Source organism: Somniosus microcephalus, chromosome 12 (genome assembly GCF_052327205.1).
Source record: "Somniosus microcephalus isolate GS21.2 chromosome 12, FLI_Smic_1.0, whole genome shotgun sequence".
Taxonomy (NCBI): Eukaryota; Metazoa; Chordata; class Chondrichthyes; order Squaliformes; family Somniosidae; genus Somniosus; species Somniosus microcephalus.
In genome coordinates this window covers 221,157,710-221,181,698 of record NC_140998.1, presented here as the reverse complement: position 1 = coordinate 221,181,698, position 23,989 = coordinate 221,157,710, and the positions used below count along the sequence as shown (strand labels likewise).

The following is a 23,989-nucleotide window of genomic DNA, read 5'->3' as shown; positions in this document are numbered from 1 at the left end:
GGTACAGGTCTGTCACTATAACACTGGGGTACAGTACTGGTGGGTACAGGTCTGTCACTGTATAACACTGGGGTACAGTACCGGTGGGTACAGGTCTGTCAGTGTATAACACTGGGGTACAGTACTGGTGGGTACAGGTCTGTCACTGTATAACACTGGGGTACAGTACTGGTGGGTACAGGTCTGTCATTGTATAACACTGGGGTACAGTACTGGTGGGTACAGGTCTGTTACTGTATAACACTGGGGTACAGTACTGGTGGGTACGGGTCTGTCGCTGTATGACACTGGGGTAGAGTACTGGTGGATACAGGCCTGTCACTCTTTCACACTGGGGTACAGTTCTGGTGGGGACAGGTCTGTCACTGTATAACACTGGGGTACAGGTCTGTCGCTGTATAACACTGGGGTACAGTACTGGTGGGTACAGGTCTGTCACTGTATAACACTGGGGTACAGTACTGGTGGGTACAGGCCTGTCACTGTATAACACTGGGGTACAGTACTGGTGGGTACAGGTCTGTCACTGTATAACACTGGGGTACAGTACTGGTGGGTACAGGTCTGTCAGTGTATAACACTGGGGTACAGTACTGGTGGGTACGGGTCTGTTGCTGTATGACACTGGGGTACAGTACTGGTGGACAGGTCTGTCACTGTATAACATTGGGGTAAGGTACTGGTGGGTACAGGCCTGTCGCTGTATAACACTGGGGTACAGTACTGGTGGGTACAGGTCTGTCACTGTATAACACGGGTACAGTACTGGTGGGTACTGGTCTGTCGCTGTATAACACTGGGGAACAGTACTGGTGGGTACAGGTCTGTCGCTGTATAACACTGGGGTACAGTACTGGTCGGTGCAGGTCTGTCACTGTATAACACGGGTACAGTACTGGTGGGTACAGGCCTGTCGCTGTATAACACTGGGGTACAGTACTGGTCGGTGCAGGTCTGTCACTGTATAACACGGGTACAGTACTGGTGGGTACAGGTCTGTCACTGTATAACACTGGGGAACAGTACTGGTCGGTGCAGGTCTGTCACTGTACAACACTGGGGTACAGTACTGGTGGGTACAGGTCTGTCACTGTAACACTGGTGTACAGTACTGGTCGGTACGGGTCTGTCACTGTTTAACACTGGGGCACAGTACTGGTGGGTACAGCTCTGTCACTGTATAACACTGGGGTACAGTACTGGTGGGTACAGGTCTGTCACTAACTGGGGTACAGTACTGGTGGGTACAGGTCTGTCACTGTACAACACGGGTACAGTACTGGTCGGTGCAGGTCTGTCACTGTATAACACGGGTACAGTACTGGTGTGTACAGGTCTGTCACTGTATAACACTGGGCTACAGTACTGGTGGGTACAGGTCTGTCACTATAACACTGGGGTACAGTACTGGTGGGTACAGGTCTGTCACAAACACTGGGGTACAGTACTGGTGGGGGGGGGTACAGGTCTGTCACTGTATAACACTGGGGTACAGTACTGGTGGGGGTGGGTACAGGTCTGTCACTGTATAACACTGGGGTACAGTACTGGTGGGTACAGGTCTGTCACTGTAACACTGGGGTACAGTACTGGTGGGTACAGGTCTGTCACTGTAACACTGGGGTACAGTACTGGTGGGTACAGGTCTGTCACTGTATAACACTGGGGTACAGTACTGGTGGGTACGGGTCTGTCACTGTATAACACTGGGGCACAGTACTGGTGGGTACAGGTCTGTCACTGTCTCACACTGGGGTACAGTACTGGTGGTTACAGGTCTGTCACTGTATAACTGGGGTACAGTACTGGTGGGTACAGGTCTGCCACTGTATAACACTGGGGTACAGTACTGGTGGGTACAGGTCTGTCGCTGTATAACACTGGGGTACAGTACTGGTGGGTACAGGTCTGTCACTAACACTGGGGTACAGTACTGGTGGGTACAGGTCTGTCACTGTACAACACTGGGGTACAGTACTGGTCGGTGCAGGTCTGTCACTGTATAACACGGGTACAGTACTGGTGGGTACAGGTCTGTCACTGTATAACACTGGGCTACAGTACTGGTGGGTACAGGTCTGTCGCTGTATAACACTGGGGTACAGTACTGGTGGGGGTGGGTACAGGTCTGTCACTGTATAACACTGGGGTACAGTACTGGTGGGGGTGGGTACAGGTCTGTCACTGTATAACACTGGGGTACAGTACTGGTGGGTACAGGTCTGTCACTGTATAACACTGGGGTACAGTACTGGTGGGTACGGGTCTGTCGCTGTATAACACTGGGGTACAGTACTGGTGGGGGTGGGTACAGGTCTATCACTGTATAACACTGGGGTACAGTACTGGTGGGTACGGGTCTGTCGCTGTACAACACTGGGGTACAGTACTGGTGGGGGTGGGTACAGGTCTATCACTGTATAACCCTGCGGTACAGTACTGGTGGGTACAGGTCTGTCACTGTATAACACGGGTACAGTACTGGTGGGTACAGGTCTGTCACTGTATAACACTGGGGTACAGTACTGGTGGGTACAGGTCTGTCACTGTATAACACTGGGGTACAGTACTGGTGGGTACAGGTCTGTCACTGTATAACACTGGGGTACAGTACTGGTGGGTGCAGGTATGTCACTGTATAACACTGGGGTACAGTACTGGTGGGTACAGGCCTGTCACTGTATAACACTGGGGTACAGTACTGGTGGGTACAGGTCTGTCACTATAACACTGGGGTACAGTACTGGTGGGTACAGGTCTGTCACTGTGTAACACTGGGGTACAGTACTGGTGGGTACAGGTCTGTCACTGTATAACACTGGGGTACAGTACTGGTGGGTACAGGTCTGTCCCTGTATAACACTGGGGTACAGTACTGGTGGGTACAGGTCTGTCACTGTATAAAACTGGGGTACAGTACTGGTGGGTACAGGTCTGTCACTGTATAAAACTGGGGTACAGTACTGGTGAATACAGGTCTGTCACTGTATAACTGGGGTACAGTACTGGTGGGTACAGGTCTGTCACTGTATAACACTGGGGTACAGTACTGGTGGGTACAGGTCTGTCACTGTATAACACTGGGGTACAGCACTGGTGGGCACAGGTCTGTCACTGTATAACACTAGGGTACAGTACTGTTGGGTACAGGTCTGTCACTGTATAACACGGGTACAGTACTGGTGGGTACAGGTCTGTCTCTGTATAACACTGGGGTACAGTACTGGTGGGTACAGGTCTGTCACTGTATAACACTGGGATACAGTACTGGCGGGTACAGGTCTGTCACTGTATAACACTGGGGTACAGTACTGGTGGGTACAGGTCTGTCACTGTATAACACTGGGGTACAGTACTGGTGGGTACAGGTCTGTCACTGTATAACACTGGGGTACAGTACTGGTGGGTACAGGTCTCTCACTGTATAACACGGGTACAGTACTGGTGGGTACAGGCCTGTCACTGTATAACACGGGTACAGTACTGGTGGGTACAGGTCTGTCACTGTATAACACTGGGGTACAGTACTGGTGGGTACAGGTCTGTCACTGTATAACACTGGGGTACAGCACTGGTGGGCACCGGTCTGTCACTGTATAACACTAGGGTACAGTACTGGTGGGTACAGGTCTGTCACTGTATAACACTGGGGTACAGTACTGGTGGGTACAGGTCTGTCACTGTATAACACTGGGGTACAGTACTGGTGGGTACAGGTCTGTCCCTGTATAACACTGGGGTACAGTACTGGTGGGTACAGGTCTGTCACTGCATAACACTGGGGTACAGCACTGGTGGGCACAGGTCTGTCACTGTATAACACTAGGGTACAGTACTGGTGGGTACAGGTCTGTCTCTGTATAACACTGGGGTACAGTACTGGTGGGTACAGGTCTGTCACTGTATAACACTGGGATACAGTACTGGTGGGTACAGGTCTGTCACTGTATAACACTGGGGTACAGTACTGGTGGGTACAGGTCTGTCACTGTATAACACTGGGGTACAGTACTGGTGGGTACAGGTCTGTCGCTGTATAACACTGGGGTACAGTACTGGTGGGTACAGGCCTGTCACTGTATAACTCTGGGGTACAGTACTGGTGGGTACAGGTCTGTCACTGTATAACACTGGGGTACAGTACTGGTGGGTACAGGTTTGTCACTGTATAACACTGGGGTACAGTACTGGTGGGTACAGGTCTGTCACTGTATAACACGGGTACAGTACTGGTGGGTACAGGTCTGTCACTGTATAACACTGGGGTACAGCACTGGTGGGTACAGGTCTGTCACTGTATAAAACTGGGGTACAGTACTGGTGAATACAGGTCTGTCACTGTATAACACTGGGGTACAGTACTGGTGGGTACAGGTCTGTCACTGTATAACACTGGGGTACAGTACTGGTGGGTGCAGGTCTGTCACTGTATAACACTGGGGTACAGTACTGGTGGGTACAGGTCTGTCACTGTTTAACACGGGTACAGTACTGGTGGGTACAGGTCTGTCACTGTGTAACACTGGGGTACAGTACGGGTGGGTACAGGTCTGTCGCTGTATAACACTGGGGTACAGTACTGGTGAGTACAGGTCTGTCACTGTATAACACGGGTACAGCACTGGTGGGTACAGGTCTGTCACTGTATAACACTGGGGTACAGTACTGGTGGGTACAGGTCTGTCACTGTATAACACGGGTACAGTACTGGTAGGTACAGGTCTGTCACTGTATAACACTGGGGTACAGTACTGGTAGGTACAGGTCTGTCACTGTATAACACTGGGGTACAGTACTGGTGGGTACAGGTCTGTCACTGTATAACACTGGGGTACAGTACTGGTGGGTACAGGTCTGTCACTATAACACTGGGGTACAGTACTGGTGGGTACAAGTCTGTCAGTGTATAACACTGGGGTACAGTACTGGTGGGTACAGGTCTGTCACTGTATAACACTGGGGTACAGTACTGGTGGGTACAGGTCTGTCACTGTATAACACTGGGGTACAGTACTGGTGGGTACAGGTCTGTCACTATAACACTGGGGTACAGTACTGGTGGGTACAAGTCTGTCAGTGTATAACACTGGGGTACAGTACTGGTGAATACAGGTCTGTCACTGTATAACACTGGGGTACAGTACTGGTGGGTACAGGTCTGTCACTGTATAACACTGGGGTACAGTACTGGTGGGTACAGGTCTGTCACTGTATAACACTGGGGTACAGCACTGGTGGGTACAGGTCTGTCACTATAACACTGGGGTACAGTACTGGTGAATACAGGTCTGTCACTGTATAACACTGGGGTACAGTACTGGCGGGTACAGGATTGACGTGTTTAAAGGGGTGAATGGTCACACGGCGTTGTTGAAAGCTTGTTGACTTTCACTGATGATGCGATGAACTTTAGCCGTTTTTCTTCCCTGTATCGTCTTTGCCTGATGGCGAGTTTACGGTGGATTGTTGGTCCCATTCTTGGCTGATGTAACTGTCGGATTGACTTGTTGCTTTTGTGCGGGCAGCTGGATGTGCTGTATACGTGCAGTGTCTCTGTGTGCTCTGGCTCTCTGTGTTTTATTGCCCCCTGTCCCCTCCTCTCTCTCTCTCTCTCTCCACCCTCCCCCACGTGTACCTCCTCCCGGGCGTCTCCACTGCTAACCGTTCACCGTTCCTACTCTCAGGTGGCTCCAGCGGCTCTTCGAGTGACAACCGGAACCAGCGGTACACCAACAGATACTTCAACAGCACCGAGGTGCACACAGACTATGAAATGCACAGTCCACAGGTACGGAGCCTCCGAACCTCTCGATCAGTGCATGGCGGGGCTGAGGGCGGGTAGCTGGCCGTCGGCAAGCGGTCCATTTTTTACAAACTCCTGGTCCTCGTGCGCCGCAGCTTGGGGGTCTGCCACCGCAGAGAAGACCCGCTGGCAATGTATCGGATCGCCTGGAAAGCAGAGCGGAAAAGTCTGCAGTACGAAGTCGGATTCATTTCTTCCGGGAGCTGCAGTCCTCCCTCCCTCCTTCACAAGTGACTCTGTGCCTGTTCCTTGATTCCGTTCGAAGTTTCTCGATTGTACTCAGTGGTAGGAAGTGTCAAAGCGGCCCAGAACATGTCACTCGGGGAGCGAGGCGGATCCCTGTGAATGTCCGTATCTTCATCCTGGGGAAGTTCTTAGTTTGTGCATGTATCGACGCTGAAGCGCGTCTCTGTCCGAGTTACGTGTGTGTGTGAGTTGGTTTCTGCTTGTGTTTGTCCTCTCTCTCTCTCTCTCCTGCCCGACCTGTCTGTCTGTGTGTCCCTGTCTGCGTGTGTGTGTGTGTGTGCCAGCGTCTGTCCACCTGTGTGTGTGTGTGCGCGCGCGTCTGTCTGCCTGTGTCTTGTCACATTCTCGTCTTGTTGTGGCTCTTGGATTGCAGGAGGCGGTTCAATCGCTGACCAATCTGCCGCTGGAACCCTGTTGCTCAGCGTCCTCGGGCTCGCGTTGTTCCCTTTTTGTAAAGTCGGTTTAATCGAGGTGAACCTGAAAGAGGGCTCGCGAGTCTGGACCCACCTGTGCGTTCGTTTTAACTCCATCGGTGTCTGCCGATTGCACTTCAGTGGAAATGCTCAAAAGTAATTGTTGCAGTTTACACGCTTCACTCCCACTGCATGATTTTGGAATCCGACAACATATCAGATTAAGTCCTGAAGGAAACGTGCCCCCCCCCCCCATTCCCCACTCTGCCAGGTTCCTGGATGGAAGCTGGGATCACCCTCGGACAAGGAGACAAGCCCTCCCAGGGTGGGGAATATCCACCTCGCGCTCGGATGGCGATCAGACCCGCTGGTGAACGTACGGAGCAATGCCCCCCCGCCCCGGGCGATCATGGACTGCCGAAGGAGCGCTGTGGAGACCATTGCTCGCTGCTTGGCCTCCACAGTCAGTCCGATCCCCCTCCCCCCACCGCCGTCGGTGCTGGACTGAGCCCCCTCTCCCCCCCCCCCCCCCAAAGAAGAAGGGGGCGGCACATTAAACGGGAAAAGGCCCCGGCCGGGCTGGTCCCTGAGGGAGATGCCGCTGTCTCGGTCACAGCGCCAATGTGTTCTTCACCCTCACCAGCAGACCGCGTTTCTCCCTCTCGGTTATTCCCCCTCCCTCCTGCTGCGGGGGGCGGTTTCAGGGGCTCTCCTGTACCTACTGGAGGCTCATTAACGGGTGATCTAATCGAGGTGTTTGAGATGATTAAAGGATTCGACAGTGTGGAACCCTGGCTGATTTCCCCTCTCTCTAAGCCAGGGGTCACTGGACAGTGATCAGGAGCAGGAACCCTGGCTGATTTCCTCTCTCTAACCCAGGGGTCACTGGACAGTGATCAGGAGCAGGAACCCTGGCTGATTTCCCCTCTCTCTAAGCCAGGGGTCACTGGACAGTGATCAGGAGCAGGAACCCAGGCTGATTTCCTCTCTCTAACCCAGGGGTCACTGGACAGTGATCAGGAGCAGGAACCCTGGCTGATTTCCCCTCTCTCTAACCCAGGGGTCACTGGACAGTGATCAGGAGCAGGAACTCTGGCTGATTTCCCCTCGCTCTAACCCAGGAGTCACTGGACAGTGATCAGGAGCAGGAACCCTGGCTGATTTCCCCTCTCTCGAACCCAGGGGTCAGTGATCAGGAGCAGGAACCCTGGCTGATTTCCCCTCTCTCTAACCCAGGGGTCACTGGGCAGTGATCAGGAGCAGGAACCCAGGCTGATTTCCCCTCTCTCTAACCCAGGGGTCACTGGGCAGTGATCGGGAGCAGGAACCCTGGCTGATTTCCCCTCTCTAACCCAGGGGTCACTGGGCAGTGATCGGGAGCAGGAACCCTGGCTGATTTCCCCTCTCTCTAACCCAGGGGTCAGTGATCAGGAGCAGGAACCCTGGCTGATTTCCCCCTCTCTCTAACCCAGGGGTCACTGATCAGGAGCAAGAACCCTGGCTGATTTCCCCCTCTCTCTAACCCAGGGGTCACTGATCAGGAGCAGGAACCCTGGGGTCACTGAGGAGGACCGAATTGCCCCTTAGCCCCACACTGCCCGATCTTGGAGCAGTGCGCTCAGCACAAACGAGGGATGGATGGGGCCGGGAAAGCGTGTGCCCGTCGTGGCTGGGTTTGGGACTGTGCGGTCCGGGGGCTCCGGGACGCTGGGTGTTCAGGCCGTTGTCTCACTAGCTGTCTTTAATTTACAGGCTCCGTCGATGCATCATCAGCAGCTGCGGCTCTGGACCAGCGGAGACGCGCCCGGTGTTGGCAGCGACCTGTACCCGCCGCTGCCCCCTCACCCCGCGACTGGAGCCCCGCCGCAGGAGCATCTCCACGGTAACGAACACCCGCACCACCTCCAGCACCTCTACCGCCACGGGAGCACGCGGCACTACCACCAACACCTCCTCCAGCACCAGCGCCCGCTGCTGCCCGGGTCTCCGCCGCTGGCACCGGAGCCACCCGCCGCTTCCTCCTCCTCCGCCCACGGCCTCCTCCTCCTCTCTGCTCGGAGCCCGGACTCCACCCAGCGAGTGTCCTCTGGCCTGCACCTCCGGACTAGGACCGCCATGCCGGTGCACGGCCCGTACCCACCCTCCGCCGCCCCCGTCTCCGGCCCGGACACCGCCAGCCAGCACCGCGCCAGACCCGAGCCCGACGCCACGCCGATGATGGGGTTCTGCACCCCGCAAAGTTCAGCAGCCACTTCCTGATGATAACTTAATGGAGAAGAGAAAATTATATATATTATATAAAAGATGGAAATAAATAAAAGCCATAATGTTGATCAAGTGCTGCATGGGGGGGTGGGTGGGGCTGGGGGGGGCGGGCAGGAAAGGAAGGGGAGGGGGCGGCGAGTCGTTCACTGCAGCTCTCTAACCCGAGCTGAGCTGTCGTTGTACATTTGTTTTCCCTAATTTATTTCAATGTCTGCACCAGAGTTTAAAGGGTTTTGCTTTTTGCTGAGGGGAGGGAATGGAAATGGAGTTTCTGTTCCATCCATCCAGCGCCAGGAGATGATGGTCTCTCTCTCTCTCTCTCTCCCCCTCCGTCTGTCTCTCTCTCTCTCCCCCTCCGTCTCTCTCTTCCCCCCTCCGTCTGTCTCTCCCTCTGTGTGTGTCTCTCTCTCCCCCTGTGACTGTGTCTCTCTCTCCTCCCCTCCGTCTGTCTCTCTCTCCCTCTCCCGTCTCCCCCTCCGACTGTGTCTCTCTCCCCCTCCCTCCGTCTCTCTCTTCCCCCCTCCGTCTGTCTCTCCCTCTCCCCCGTGACTCTCTCTCCTCCCCTCCGTCTGTCTCTCTCTCCCTCTCCCGTCTCCCCCTGCGACTGTCTCTCTCCCCCTGCGACTGTGTCTCTCTCCCTCTCCCGTCTCCCCCTGCGACTGTGTCTCTCTCTCTCTCTCCCTCTCCCGTCTCCCCCTGCGACTGTCTCTCTCCCCCTCCGACTGTCTCTCTCTCTCTCTCCCTTGCTCTGTCTCCTGATTTCATTATTTTTTCTGTTTCCAAACACCGGCACAATAAGTGACTTTATTGAAGTGACGTAAACATGCAGAAGGCCCTGCTTCTGGAATCCCTCACCCACTCCGTCTCTGTCTGCCCTCAGTCTCTTCAAGAAAAGTTTTTGGGTGGGTTAGTCAGAGCACACACTGCACCCTTCCCTCTTTTCCCTCCTACTTTCTCCTCCATTGTCTTTTTCTATCCCTCTCTACCCCTCTGCCTTTCCTCCCCTCCCCTTTTTAGGTTCTCTTTTTCTCTCGCTCCCCCTCTCTGGTTCATTCTCATCCTTTCCTGCAGGGTTACCCTAACTCCAACACTACAGTGACTGCTGTTATTTTTCATGATAATATATTTTTTGGCGTGCGTGTCAGGAATTGTTGAGCTCCTTGCGGTCGGTCGGTCGGTCCCTCCTGGTTTCGGAGCCCCCTGTGTGATTCGGGGTGTAGAAGTTGCCACTGTCGTGTTCAGTATTAATGGCTACCCACCCCTCGCTCCCCAGGCCAGACACTCAGCGTCTGGGGGCTGCGTTTGAGAAGAGGACTCCAGGGGGACAAACAACGGGACGTGAAAAAAACATTCGTTTCAGAGCATTGTGACAATTCCCTTTTGTCTTTTTTTTAATTTATTGTACCAAAGACTGTCTCGAGGTATCATGGGGAAATCTCTCTAATGACTGAAGGGAGAGGGGGGGGGGTGGGGTTAACGTGTACAGGATTTTAGATTTGTCTTTGAAAATGTCTTTTTTTCCTAACACTTTGTTTTAAAAATATATAAAAATGCCGGTGATTGTAAACCTCGTGTGCGATTGCTGAGGGGGCCAGCTTTCCGATCGCTGGTACTGACCGTGAGCCTGAGTGTGAACATAAGGAATAGGAGCAGGAGTCGGCCCCTCGAGCCTGCTCCGCTATTCAAAAAGATCATGGTGTGGAGATGCCGGTGTTGGACTGGGGTGGACAAATGTAAGAAGTCACACAACACCAGGTTATAGTCCAACCGTTTTATTTGAAATCACAAGCTGCCGGAGCGCTGCTCCTTAATAACATAAGAAATAGGAGCAGGAGTAGGCCAATCGGCCCCTCGAGCCTGCTCCGCCATTCAATAAGATCATGGCTGATCTGATCCTAACTGCCAATCCACTATCACAGAACCATCTCCTGAATCTAACAGAATTAGACACACGAAATAGGAGCAGGATCAGGCTACACAGCCCCTGGGCCCGCTCCGCTACCCACAGGGCCATGACCGATCCGAACCTAGACTCATGTCCAAATTCCTGCCCGCTCCCCGTAACCCTTAATTCCCTTTACTTCTAGGAAACTGTCTATTTCTGTTTTAAATTTATGTAATGATGTAGCTTCTACAGCTTTTTGGGGCAGCATATTCCATGGACCTACCACCCTCTGAGTGAAGTAGTTCCTCCTCATCTCAGTTTTGAAAGAGCAGCCCCTTATTCTAAGACTATGCCCCCTAGTTCTAGTTTCACCCATCATCTGGAACATCCTCCCTGCATCCACCCGATCCAACCCCTTCACAATCTTATATGTTTCAATAAGATCGCCTCTCATTCTTCTGAACTCCAATGAGTAGAGTCCCAATCTACTCAACTTCTCCTCATATGTCCATCCCCTCATCCCCGGGATTAACCGAGTGAACCTTCTTTGTACTGACTCGAGAGCAAGTATGTCCTTTCTTAATTATGGACACCAAAACTGTACGCAGTATTCCAGGTGCGGTCTCACCAATACCTTGTACAACTGAAGCAATACCTCCCTATTTTTATATTCTATCCCCCTAGCAATGAAAGCCAACATTCCATTGGCCTTCTTAATCACTTGCTGCACCTGCATACTAACCTTTTGAGTTTTGTGCACCAGGACCCCCAGATCCCTTTGTACTTCAGTACTTTCCAGATTCTTGCCATTAAGATAATAACTTGCTCTACGATTTTTCCTGCCAAAGTGCATAACCTCACACTTTCCAGTATTGTATTCCATCTGCCAAATCTCTGCCCACTTACTTAGCCTGTCTATGTCCCCTTGCAGGTTTTTTATGTCCTCCTCACTCACTACTTTCCCTCCCATCTTAGTATCATCTGCAAACTTTGATATGTTACACTCGGTCCCCTCCTCCAAATCGTTAATATAGATTGTAAAGAGTTGGGGACCCAGCACTGACCCCTGCGGAACACCACTGGTTACTGATTGCCAGTCTGAGAATGAACCATTTATCCCAACTCTCTGCCTTCTGTTAGATAGCCAATCCTCTATCCATGCCAGAATATTACCCCCAATCCCGTGATTTTTTTATCTTAAGCAATAATCAGGTGAAGTGGAGAGATGCATAAAGACACAGCTTATATAGTCAAGAGAATAATGTCAGATGATTACAGGTAATCTTTCTAACTGCCCTTTATCACACCTCGGCAGAGAGATAATCACAGCAATCAAAGGTGTGAATGGTGTCCAAACAGGTCAGTCAAAAATGTTTTGTTTTTCATACAGACCCCAGCATCTGCAACATTTGACCCCTTGTGACCCCCACCTCATTGTTCTTTGATGTAATGTTTTCCTGACTAACCTGTTTGGACACCATTCACACCTTTGATTGCTGTGATTATCTCTCTGCCGAAGAGTGATAAATGGCAGTTAGAAAGATTACCTGTAATCATCTGACATTATTCTCTGACTATAAGCTGTGTCTTTATGCATCTCTCCACTTCACGTGACGAAGGAGCAGTGCTCCGAAAGCTTGTGATTTCAAATAAAACTGTTAGACTATAACCTGGTGTTGTGTGACTTCTTACAATACGATCATGGCTGATCTTCAACCTCAACTCCACTTTCCTGCCCGCTCCCATTCCCCCAGTGTACAAAAATCATGTGTATGTGGGGGGGGAAGAGACATGGAGAGAATTTGATGTCCTGTTGGCTTTAGCACACCTACAGGTTTGGAGACTCGAGTCAACCGTGGCTCAGAGTTTAGCGCACTCGCTCTCGCCTGAGTCAGAAAGTTGCAGATTCGAGTCCCACTCCTAGAGACTCAAGCACATAACCTCCGCAGCACTGTCTGAGGGGCAGTACTGAGGGAGCGCCGCGCTGTCGGAGAGGCGGTACCGAGGGAGCGCCACACTGTCAGAGGGGCAGCACAGCATTGTCTGAATACGGAGAACCTCCTACCAACCAGCACTGAGGGGCAGGAGTACTGGCAAGAGGCTCCAGGTCTGTTACTATAACACTGGGGTACAATACTGGTGGGTACAGGTCTGTCCCTGTATAGAACATTGGGGTACAGGTCTGTCACTGGGGTCTCAGTGAAGGGATCAATTTGGGGAATAAATTGAGAGTCACACACGGATGAAGCAGACAGACCAGAGGATGTGGAATCTCTTCAGAGACAGGTAATGGAAATGTGCTTCCCTCATCTTGTGCTGGGTGACTATGTGCCCTGTTCGAGTCGCTGCTCATCTCATGGACCATCCACCTCAGTCACACCAGCAGGTCTGCTGGCCAGAGTGTGAGCAGGCACGACATCATACCTCAGGAGGAGCTGATCCTCCTAGTCACTTACTCCATGGACTGGGTGTGGAACAGGGCGGCGGTCTGGTCTGGGGACTGGGTCGGTGCCCCTGTAGTACCAGCTTGGGCCATAGGAGGCACTGCTGGTCCATATTCACCAATCACTTAATGAGCAATGGTGCCATCTGGTAGCCCAAGTGAGGAACTGCATGCACAAAATATCAATTGGGAACCGGGAGTACCAGAAACCAGAGGTAGCAGGGAAACTGGATTAATGGTATACCAGCAAGAGACTCCCATTTCTCCAGCGCCTTCCATCACCTTAGGATGTCCTGATGTGTGGTCATTGTTGTAATCATCGAATCACACAGCACAGGAGGTGGCCATTCGAGGGGGGCTGAATGGCCTCCTCCTGTTCCGATGTATTAGGCTTGAGGAGCAGGAACCCGGGCTGATTTCCTCTCTAACCCAGGGGTCACTGGGCAGTGATCAGGAGCAGGAACCCTGGCTGATTTTCTCTCTCTCTAACCCAGGGGTCACTGGACAGTGATCAGGAGCAGGAACCCTGGCTGATTTCCCCTCTCTCTAACCCAGGGGTCACTGGACAGGGAGCAGGAACCCTGGCTGATTTCCTCTCTCTCTAACCCAGGGGTCACTGGACAGTGATCAGGAGCAGGAACCCGGGCTGATTTCCTCTCTAACCCAGGGGTCACTGGGCAGTGATCAGGAGCAGGAACCCTGGCTGATTTCCCCTCTCTATAACCCAGGGGTCACTGGACCGTGATCAGGAGCAGGAACCCTGGCTGATTTCCCCTCTCTCTAACCCAGGGGTCACTGGACAGTGATCAGGAGCAGGAACCCTGGCTGGTTTATAGAGGGCAGAGGTGGTGTGTATTTATTGTGAGAAGCAACTCAATTGTCATTCAGCCAGCGAGTGAGTCGCGTCGGAGCAGGACAGAACTGCATTCCATGAGCGCCAGCCTGTGAAAATTTTATTTTCAAAATGACAAGGCTACATCTAAAATATAAAACAAGAGCGAGCGAGAACAGTCTTGACATACGGCCAGTGTCAGAGAGGGCACCTGCCACTCTATAAACCATTGAACTAGACCCCAGTCCGGGTGGCGTACCCTTCCATCAAGAAGTGCGAGGAACACCCCGCACCCAGATAATGGACGCTGCCCCTCACAGACCGGGATGGTGGGTTCAGGATGGGCAGCGTTGGGATTGATTTTAAAGGGAAGGTGCTGGGTCCGGCAGTGACAGGAATCTCCCACAGCTCCGGATACAGGCCAGACAGCAAATCACATCAGCTGTGGCCTGATCCCGATGTCTCCGATCACTGCAATATACACGTGTACACACGCATACATACAACCAGACAAATCTCTCTCACACACATTCATTCCAGCAGGGGGGAGCTAGACAGTGATCAGGGGCAGGAACCCTGGCCGATTTATCCCCCGCCCCAACCCAGTGGCACTGTGGTGTCTGACCCGCCCGCCCAGCCCAGATCACTCACTCACTCAGCACAAAGCAAGCTGGGATCTCTGTCGGCGCGACACTCGATCACTCAACGCTCGTGTCTGACACATTGATGCGACCGGGATTAGGTGAGGGTCCTGGGTCCGTGTGAGGGCAGGCTCGCTCGCTGCGACACTATCACTGTCCTGGCCCTCAGCTCGCCTGGCCGTCACTGTCGCTCGAACATCTCCTTCAGGATCCTCATGCTGTCCGTGTAGCGGTGCTGGTTCCTGTGCGAGGACTCCTTCCACCTAAAGGAGGTGGTCACACAGCGAGTTAGGGAGACATCGGCAGCATTAACTCTAGGTTCAACCGACCGTGGGTGGAGAGGGAGGCTTCAGAGAGTGTCCAGGTCACGGTGCACCCATTCACCAGATCACTGGGAGTGAATGGGATTGTGTACAGTGGGAGTGAATGGGAAGGGGTTTGGGTCCATTGGGATTGTGTACAGTGGGAGTGAACGGGAAGGGGCTTCGGTCCATTGGGATTGTGTACAGTGGGAGTGAATGGGAAGGGGTTTGGGCCCATTGGGATTGTGTACAATGGGAGTGAATGGGAAGGGGTTTGGGTCCATTGGGATTGTGTACAGTGGGAGTGAATGGGAAGGGGTTTGGGCCCATTGGGATTGTGTAGTGGGAGTGAATGGGAAGGGGCTTCGGTCCATTGGGATTGTGTACAGTGGGAGTGAATGGGAAGGGGCTTCGGTCCATTGGGATTGTGTACAATGGGAGTGAATGGGAAGGGGTTTGGGTCCATTGGGATTGTGTACAGTGGGAGTGAATGGGAAGGGGTTTGGGCCCATTGGGATTGTGTAGTGGGAGTGAATGGGAAGGGGTTTGGGTCCACTGGGATTGTGTACAGTGGGAGTGAATGGGATGGGGTTTGGGTCCACTGGGATTGTGTACAGTGGGAGTGAATGGGAAGGGGCTTCGGTCCATTGGGATTGTGTACAGTGGGAGTGAATGGGAAGGGGTTTGGGTCCACTGGGATTGTGTACAGTGGGAGTGAATGGGAAGGGGTTTGGGTCCACTGGGATTGTGTACAGTGGGAGTGAATGGGATGGGGTTTGGGTCCACTGGGATTGTGTACAGTGGGAGTGAATGGGATGTGGGTGTTTGGGGGTGGGGTGTCCTGGCGTTATTGCGGGTGTTACTGGTTCACAGTGATACTGATGTGACAGGGAGGATTGGAGAGAAGCAGGGATGGGGATCGAGAGGGTGAAACGGAGAGACCTTCTGCCCCAGGGTGTGGCCGGGGATTGGAGCTCGACACCCAGGCTGGGGTTTCGGAGCTGGCAGCATGGAAGGGGCCCGCTCACCTCTGTCGGATCTTCTTCCAGCGGTCCATGTGATTGTAGAGCAAGCTGGGGACGCCCGGGGCTGCAGTGCGGCACTGGAAGGAAGCAAATGGTAAACGCCATCAAGATTTGTCTGACCGGTGGATAAACCTGCCCAGACTGGTACTGAGCACCACAGGACAGGGTCGGGCTTGCCAGTGATGCCTGCCACAGTCAAATATCCAGCCGACACACAGTGTCTGGGCTCACACACGAATGACGGTACCCGGGAGGGGGGACGACAGGCAGTGAATCGTTCAAATACTTCACATGCAATAACATTTTGTACACAGCCAGAAGCCACACCCCGCTGTGAGGTGAATGATCAGTTAATCTGCCTTTTTGATGGTGTTGGATGAGGGAGCAGTGAACATTGTCCCAGGACAGGGGGAAAGAGATCGCCCATTTCCTCATCAAAATCTTCTACATGCAGACACAGACCCGCGTCCCATCACCGTGTGGGGGAATCGCAGACACAGACCCACGTCCCATCACCGTGCGGGGGAATCGCAGACAGACTCGCGTCCCATCACCGTGCGGGGGAATCACAGACACAGACCCGCGTCCCATCACCGTGTGGGGGAGTCGCAGACACAGACCCACGTCCCATCACCGTGCGGGGGAATCGCAGACAGAGACCCGCGTCCCATCACCGTGTGGGGGAGTCGCAGACACAGACCCGCGTCCCATCACCATGTGGGGGAATCGCAGACACTGACCTGCGTCCCCTCACCGCGCGGGGGAATCGCAGACAGACACCCGCGTCCCATCACCGTGTGGGGGAATCGCAGACACTGACCTGCGTCCCCTCACCGCGCGGGGGAATCGCAGACAGACCCGCGTCCCGTCACCGTGTGGGGGAATCGCAGACACAGACCCGCGTCCCATCACCGTGCGGGGGAATCGCAGACAGAGACCCGCGTCCCATCACCGTGCGGGGGAATCGCAGACACAGACCCGCGTCCCATCACCGTGCGGGGGAATCGCAGACACAGACCCGCGTCCCATCACCGTGCGGGGGAATCGCAGACACAGACCCGCGTCCCATCACCGTGTGGGGGAGTCGCAGACACAGACCCGCGTCCCATCACCATGTGGGGGAATCGCAGACACTGACCTGCGTCCCCTCACCGCGCGGGGGAATCGCAGACAGACACCCGCGTCCCATCACCGTGTGGGGGAATCGCAGACACTGACCTGCGTCCCCTCACCGCGCGGGGGAATCGCAGACACTCACCCGCGTCCCATCACCGTGTGGGGGAATCGCAGACAGACACCCGCGTCCCATCACCGTGCGGGGGAATCGCAGGCACAGACCCCCGTCCCATCACCGCGCGGGGGAATCGCAGACACAGACCCGCGTCCCATCACCGCGCGGGGGAATCGCAGACACAGACCCGCGTCCCATCACCGCGCGGGGGAATCGCAGACACAGACCCGCGTCCCATCACCGCGCGGGGGAATCGCAGACACAGACCCGCGTCCCATCACCGTGCGGGGGAATCGCAGACACAGACCCGCGTCCCATCACCGTGCGGGAGAATCGCAGACACAGACCCGCGTCCCATCACCGTGCGGGGGAATCGCAGACACAGACACACGTCCCATCACCGTGCGGGGGAATCGCAGACACAGACCCACGTCCCATCACCGTGCGGGGAATCGCAGACACAGACCCGCGTCCCATCACCGTGCGGGAGAATCACAGACACAGACCCGCGTCCCATCACGGTGCGGGGAATCACAGACACAGACCCGCGTCCCATCACCGTGCGGGGGAATCGCAGACACAGACCCGCGTCCCATCACCGTGCGGGGGAATCACAGACACAGACCCGCGTCCCATCACGGTGCGGGGAATCACAGACACAGACCCCCGTCCCATCACCGTGCGGGGAATCACAGACACAGACCCGCGTCCCATCACCGTGCGGGGGAATCGCAGACACTGACCCGCGTCCCATCACCGTGCGGGGGAATCGCAGACACTGACCCGCGTCCCATCACCGTGCGGGGGAATCGCAGACACTGACCCGCGTCCCATCACCGCGCGGGGCAATCGCAGACACAGACCCACGTCCCATCACCGTGCGGGGGAATCGCAGACACAGATCCGCGTCCCATCACCGCGCGGGGGAATCGCAGACACTCACCCGCGTCCCATCACCGTGCGGGGGAATCACAGACACAGACCCCCGTCCCATCACCGTGCGGGGGAATCACAGACACAGACCCGCGTCCCATCACCGTGCGGGGGAATCACAGACACAGACCCCCGTCCCATCACCGTGCGGGGGAATCGCAGACACAGACACACGTCCCATCACCGCGCGGGGGAATCGCAGACACAGACCCCCGTCCCATCACCGTGCGGGGGAATCACAGACACAGACCCGCGTCCCATCACGGTGTGGGGGAATCGCAGACACAGACCCGCGTCCCATCACCGTGCGGGGGAATCGCAGACACAGACCCGCGTCCCATCACCGTGCGGGGGAATCACAGACACAGACCCGCGTCCCATCACCGTGCGGGGGAATCGCAGACACTCACCCGCGTCCCATCACCGTGCGGGGGAATCGCAGACACAGACACACGTCCCATCACCGTGCGGGGGAATCGCAGACACAGACCCGCGTCCCATCACCGTGCGGGGGAATCGCAGACACAGACCCGCGTCCCATCACCGTGCGGGGGAATCGCAGACACAGACCCGCGTCCCGTCACCGTGCGGGGGAATCGCAGACACAGACCCGCGTCCCATCACCGTGCGGGGGAATCACAGACACAGACCCGCGTCCCATCACCGTGCGGGGGAATCGCAGACACAGACCCGCCTCCCATCACCGTGCGGGGGAATCGCAGACACAGACCCGCCTCCCATCACCGTGCGGGGGAATCACAGACACAGACCCGCGTCCCATCACCGTGCGGGGGAATCGCAGACACAGACCCGCGTCCCATCACCGTGCGGGGGAATCGCAGACACAGACCCGCCTCCCATCACCGTGCGGGGGAATCGCAGACACAGACCCGCGTCCCATCACCGTGCGGGGGAATCGCAGACACAGACCCCCGTCCCATCACGGTGCGGGGGAATCACAGACACAGACCCGCGTCCCATCACCGTGCGGGGGAATCGCAGACACAGACCCGCGTCCCATCACGGTGCGGGGGAATCGCAGACACAGACCCGCGTCCCATCACGGTGCGGGGGAATCGCAGACACAGACCCGCGTCCCATCACCGTGCGGGGGAATCGCAGACACAGACCCGCGTCCCATCACCGTGCGGGGGAATCGCAGACACAGACCCGCGTCCCATCACGGTGCGGGGGAATCGCAGACACAGACCCCCGTCCCATCACCGTGCGGGGGAATCACAGACACAGACCCGCGTCCCATCACCGTGCGGGGGAATCGCAGACACAGACCCGCGTCCCATCACGGTGCGGGGGAATCGCAGACACAGACCCGCGTCCCATCACCGTGCGGGGGAATCGCAGACACAGACCCGCGTCCCATCACCGTGCGGGGGAATCGCAGACACAGACCCGCGTCCCATCACCGTGCGGGGGAATCGCAGACACAGACCCGCGTCCCATCACCGTGCGGGGGAATCGCAGACACAGACCCGCGTCCCATCACCGTGCGGGGGAATCGCAGACACAGACCCGCGTCCCATCACCGTGCGGGGGAATCGCAGACACAGACCCGCGTCCCATCACCGTGCGGGGGAATCGCAGACACAGACCCGCGTCCCATCACCGTGCGGGGGAATCGCAGACACAGACCCCCGTCCCATCACCGTGCGGGGGAATCGCAGACACAGACCCGCGTCCCATCACCGTGCGGGGGAATCGCAGACACAGACCCGCGTCCCGTCACCGTGCGGGGGAATCAGACACAGACCCGCGTCCCATCACCGTGCGGGGGAATCACAGACACAGACCCGCGTCCCATCACCGTGCGGGGGAATCGCAGACACAGACCCGCGTCCCATCGCCGTGCGGGGGAATCACAGACACAGACCCGCGTCCCATCACCGTGCGGGGGAATCGCAGACACAGACCCGCGTCCCATCACCGTGTGGGGGAATCACAGGCACAGACCCGCGTCCCATCACCGTGCGGGGGAATCGCAGACACAGACCCGCGTCCCATCACCGTGCGGGGGAATCGCAGACACAGACCCGCGTCCCATCACCGTGCGGGGGAATCGCAGACACAGACCCGCGTCCCATCACCGTGCAGGGGAATCACAGACACAGACCCGCGCCCCATCACCGTGCGGGGGAATCGCAGACACAGACCCGCGTCCCATCACCGTGCGGGGGAATCAGACACAGACCCGCGTCCCATCACCGTGCGGGGGAATCGCAGACACAGACCCGCGTCCCATCACCGTGCGGGGGAATCACAGACACAGACCCGCGTCCCATCACCGTGCAGGGGAATCGCAGACACAGACCCGCGTCCCATCACCGTGCGGGGGAATCGCAGACACAGACCCGCGTCCCATCACCGTGCGGGGGAATCGCAGACACAGACCCGCGTCCCATCACCGTGTGGGGGAATCGCAGACACAGACCCGCGTCCCGTCACCGTGCGGGGGAATCGCAGACACAGACCCCCGTCCCATCACCGTGCGGGGGGAATCGCAGACACAGACCCGCGTCCCATCACCGTGCGGGGGAATCACAGACACAGACCCGCGTCCCATCACCGTGCGGGGGAATCACAGACACAGACCCGTGTCCCGTCACCGTGCGGGGGAATCACAGACACAGACCCCCGTCCCATCACGGTGCGGGGGAATCACAGACACAGACCCGCGTCCCATCACCGTGCGGGGGAATCGCAGACACAGACCCGCGTCCCATCACCGTGCGGGGGAATCACAGACACAGACCCGCGTCCCATCACGGTGCGGGGAATCGCAGACACAGACCCGCGTCCCGTCACCGTGCGGGGAATCGCAGACACAGACCCGCGTCCCATCACCGTGCGGGGGAATCACAGACACAGACCCGCGTCCCATCACGGTGCGGGGAATCGCAGACACAGACCCGCGTCCCATCACCGTGCGGGGGAATCGCAGACACAGACCCGCGTCCCGTCACCGTGCGGGGGAATCGCAGACACAGACCCGCGTCCCATCACCGTGCGGGGGAATCACAGACACAGACCCACGTCCCATCACCGTGTGGGAGAATCGCAGACACAGACCCGCGTCCCATCACCGTGCGGGGGAATCGCAGACACAGACCCGCGTCCCATCACCGTGCGGGGGAATCACAGACACAGACCCGCGTCCCATCACGGTGCGGGGAATCGCAGACACAGACCCGCGTCCCATCACCGTGCGGGGGAATCGCAGACACAGACCCGCGTCCCATCACCGTGCGGGGGAATCACAGACACAGACCCGCGTCCCATCACCGTGCGGGAGAATCGCAGACACAGACCCGCGTCCCATCACCGTGCGGGGAATCACAGACACAGACCCGCGTCCCATCACCGTGCGGGAGAATCACAGACACAGACCCTCGTCCCATCACCGTGCGGGGGAATCGCAGACACAGACCCTCGTCCCGTCACCGTGTGGGGGAATCGCAGACACAGACCCGCGTCCCATCACCGTGCGGGGGAATCGCAGACACAGACCCGCGTCCCGTCACCGTGTGGGGGAATCGCAGACACAGACCCGCGTCCCGTCACCGTGTGGGGGAATCGCAGACACAGACCCGCGTCCCCTCACCGTGCGGGGGAATCGCAGACACAGACCCTCGTCCCATCACTGTGCGGGGGAATCGCAGACACAGACCCGCGTCCCATCACCGTGCGGGGGAATCGCAGACACAGACCCGCGTCCCATCACCGTGTGGGGGAATCGCAGACACTGACCCGCGTCCCATCACCGTGTGGGGGAATCGCAGACACAGACCCGCGTCCCATCACCGTGCGGGGGAATCGCAGACACAGACCCGCGTCCCATCACCGTGCGGGAGAATCGCAGACACAGACCCCCGTCCCATCACTGTGCGGGGGAATCGCAGACACAGACCCCCGTCCCATCACCGTGCGGGGGAATCGCAGACACAGACCCGCGTCCCATCACCGTGCGGGTGAATCACAGACACAGACCCGCGTCCCATCACGGTGCGGGGGAATCGCAGACACAGACCCGCGTCCCATCACCGTGCGGGGGAATCGCAGACACAGACACACGTCCCATCACCGTGCGGGGGAATCGCAGACACAGACCCGCGTCCCATCACCGTGCGGGGGAATCGCAGACACAGACCCGCGTCCCATCACCGTGCGGGGGAATCACAGACACAGACCCGCGTCCCATCACGGTGCGGGGGAATCACAGGCACAGAGGTGCTGGGTGGGGAGTTACCATGTTGATATCCAGCGGTTTCTCTGAAGGAGGCAGTGGAGACGGAATGCGCAGGCTGACCGGATGTCCCCCTGTGTTCAGTGAGCAGGGGATCGCAGCGGCAGTCTGTAAATATCCTGGCACTTCCCATTCATCACCTCAGCAACCTGGGAAAGTAAAAAAACCCCAATCACTGATCACACAAAACCGGCAAAACCCAGAGCACGAAACCCAATCACTGATCACATTGAACAGGGAAAGCCCAGAGGTCTCTCACCCCCGACCCCCAGTCTCTCTCCCTCCCGGCCACACCTACCTCCTCGTCCTCCAGTGCGGCGGGTGGTTGAGGACTCGGGGTGCGAGCCCCCTCCCGGAGGGTGGGGTTGTTCCTCATCCAGGCCCGGCAGATGGGGTAGAGTGGAGTGTTCTCGCTGAACTGGGCCAGGTCCACACTACGGTCAAACAGCTTCATAGTGTAAGCGTCTGTGGAACAACACGGCAATGTCAGCACCAGCGTCCCGACCTCGGAGACTGATCATTACAACCGGTTCCCCCCGCCCCCAGGGTCCGCACCACCCCCCCGCACCCGGTACCCCCTCCCCCAGGGTCCGCACCCCCTCCCTTACCCGTTACCCCTCCCTGAGGGTCCGCACCCCCTCCCTTACCCGTTACCCCTCCCTGAGGGTCCGCACTCCCTGCCCCCAGGGTCCGCACCCCCTCCCTTACCCGTTACCCCCTCCCTGAGGGTCCGCACTCCCTGCCCCCAGGGTCCGCACCCCCTCCCTTACCCGTTACCCCTCTTTGAGGGTCTGCACTCCCTGCCCCCAGGGTCCGCACCCCCTCCCTTACCCGTTACCCCTCTTTGAGGGTCCGCACCCCGTCCCCCACGGTCCTCACTCCGCCCCCACCCCCCGACGGTCCTCGCTTCCCCCCCCCCCCCCCCACGGTCCTCATTCCCCAGCCCCACGGTCCTCGCTCCCCCCCCCCCCCCACGGTCCTCATTCCCCAGCCCCACGGTCCTCGCCCCCCCCCCCCCCACCCCCACGGTCCTCATTCCCCAGCCCCACGGTCCTCGCTCCCCCCACCCCCCCACGGTCCTCATTCCCCAGCCCCACGGTCCTCGCTCCCCCCCCCCCTCCCCCCACGGTCCTCATTCCCCAGCCCCACGGTCCTCGCTCCCCCCCACCCCCCACGGTCCTCATTCCCCAGCCCCACGGTCCTCGCTCCCCCCCCCCCCCTCCCCCCACGGTCCTCATTCCCCAGCCCCACGGTCCTCGCTCCCCCCCCACCGTCCTCACTCCCCCTAACTGTGTGCCAAGTTTCCGCGCTGGTTCAGAACCGTACTGGGTCTCTGATGCCCTCCCTCATATGCACCATCTTCCGTTTCCTTCCTCTTTTTCCTTCGCTGATGTGGGAACCGTGTAGAAGATCTGTGGAAATTGTAACAACAGCTGGTGAGAGGGGGAGCGGAGAGAGGGGGAGCGGAGAGAGGGGAGGGCAGAGAGAGGGAGGGCAGAGAGAGGGAGGGCAGAGAGAGGGAGGGCAGAGAGAGGGAGGGCAGAGAGAGGGAGGGCAGAGAGAGGGAGGGCAGAGAGAGGGAGGGCAGAGAGAGGGAGGGCAGAGAGAGGGAGGGCAGAGAGAGGGAGGGCAGAGAGAGGGAGGGCAGAGAGAGGGAGGGCAGAGAGAGGGAGGGCAGAGAGAGGGAGGGCAGAGAGAGGGAGGGCAGAGAG

At 57.2% G+C, this 23,989-nt stretch overlaps 2 protein-coding genes across 4 annotated transcripts in view; one reads left to right on the top strand and one right to left on the bottom strand.

Annotated features, from left to right (window-relative positions):
• dyrk1b (dual-specificity tyrosine-(Y)-phosphorylation regulated kinase 1B) overlaps positions 1-9,611 on the top strand; it is a 118,718-nt gene extending 109,107 nt beyond the window's left edge. For all 3 annotated transcript variants that reach the window (XM_086004097.1, XM_086004098.1, XM_086004096.1), the window contains exons 10-11: positions 5,685-5,788; positions 8,215-9,611. In XM_086004097.1, the coding sequence (XP_085860223.1) occupies positions 5,685-5,788; positions 8,215-8,721 (611 nt within the window). In that variant the 3' untranslated portion in view covers positions 8,722-9,611. The remainder of the gene's footprint in view (positions 1-5,684; positions 5,789-8,214) is intronic.
• A 4,380-nt stretch (positions 9,612-13,991) lies between these two features.
• On the bottom strand, positions 13,992-23,688 carry lin37 (lin-37 DREAM MuvB core complex component). Its single transcript, XM_086004095.1, is given in 6 exon segments — positions 13,992-14,791; positions 15,859-15,932; positions 22,281-22,378; positions 22,381-22,426; positions 22,576-22,742; positions 23,604-23,688. Coding segments are annotated over 5 exon segments (456 nt in total). The 5' UTR covers positions 22,732-22,742; positions 23,604-23,688; the 3' UTR covers positions 13,992-14,709.
• Between the last annotated feature and the right edge of the window lie 301 nt (positions 23,689-23,989).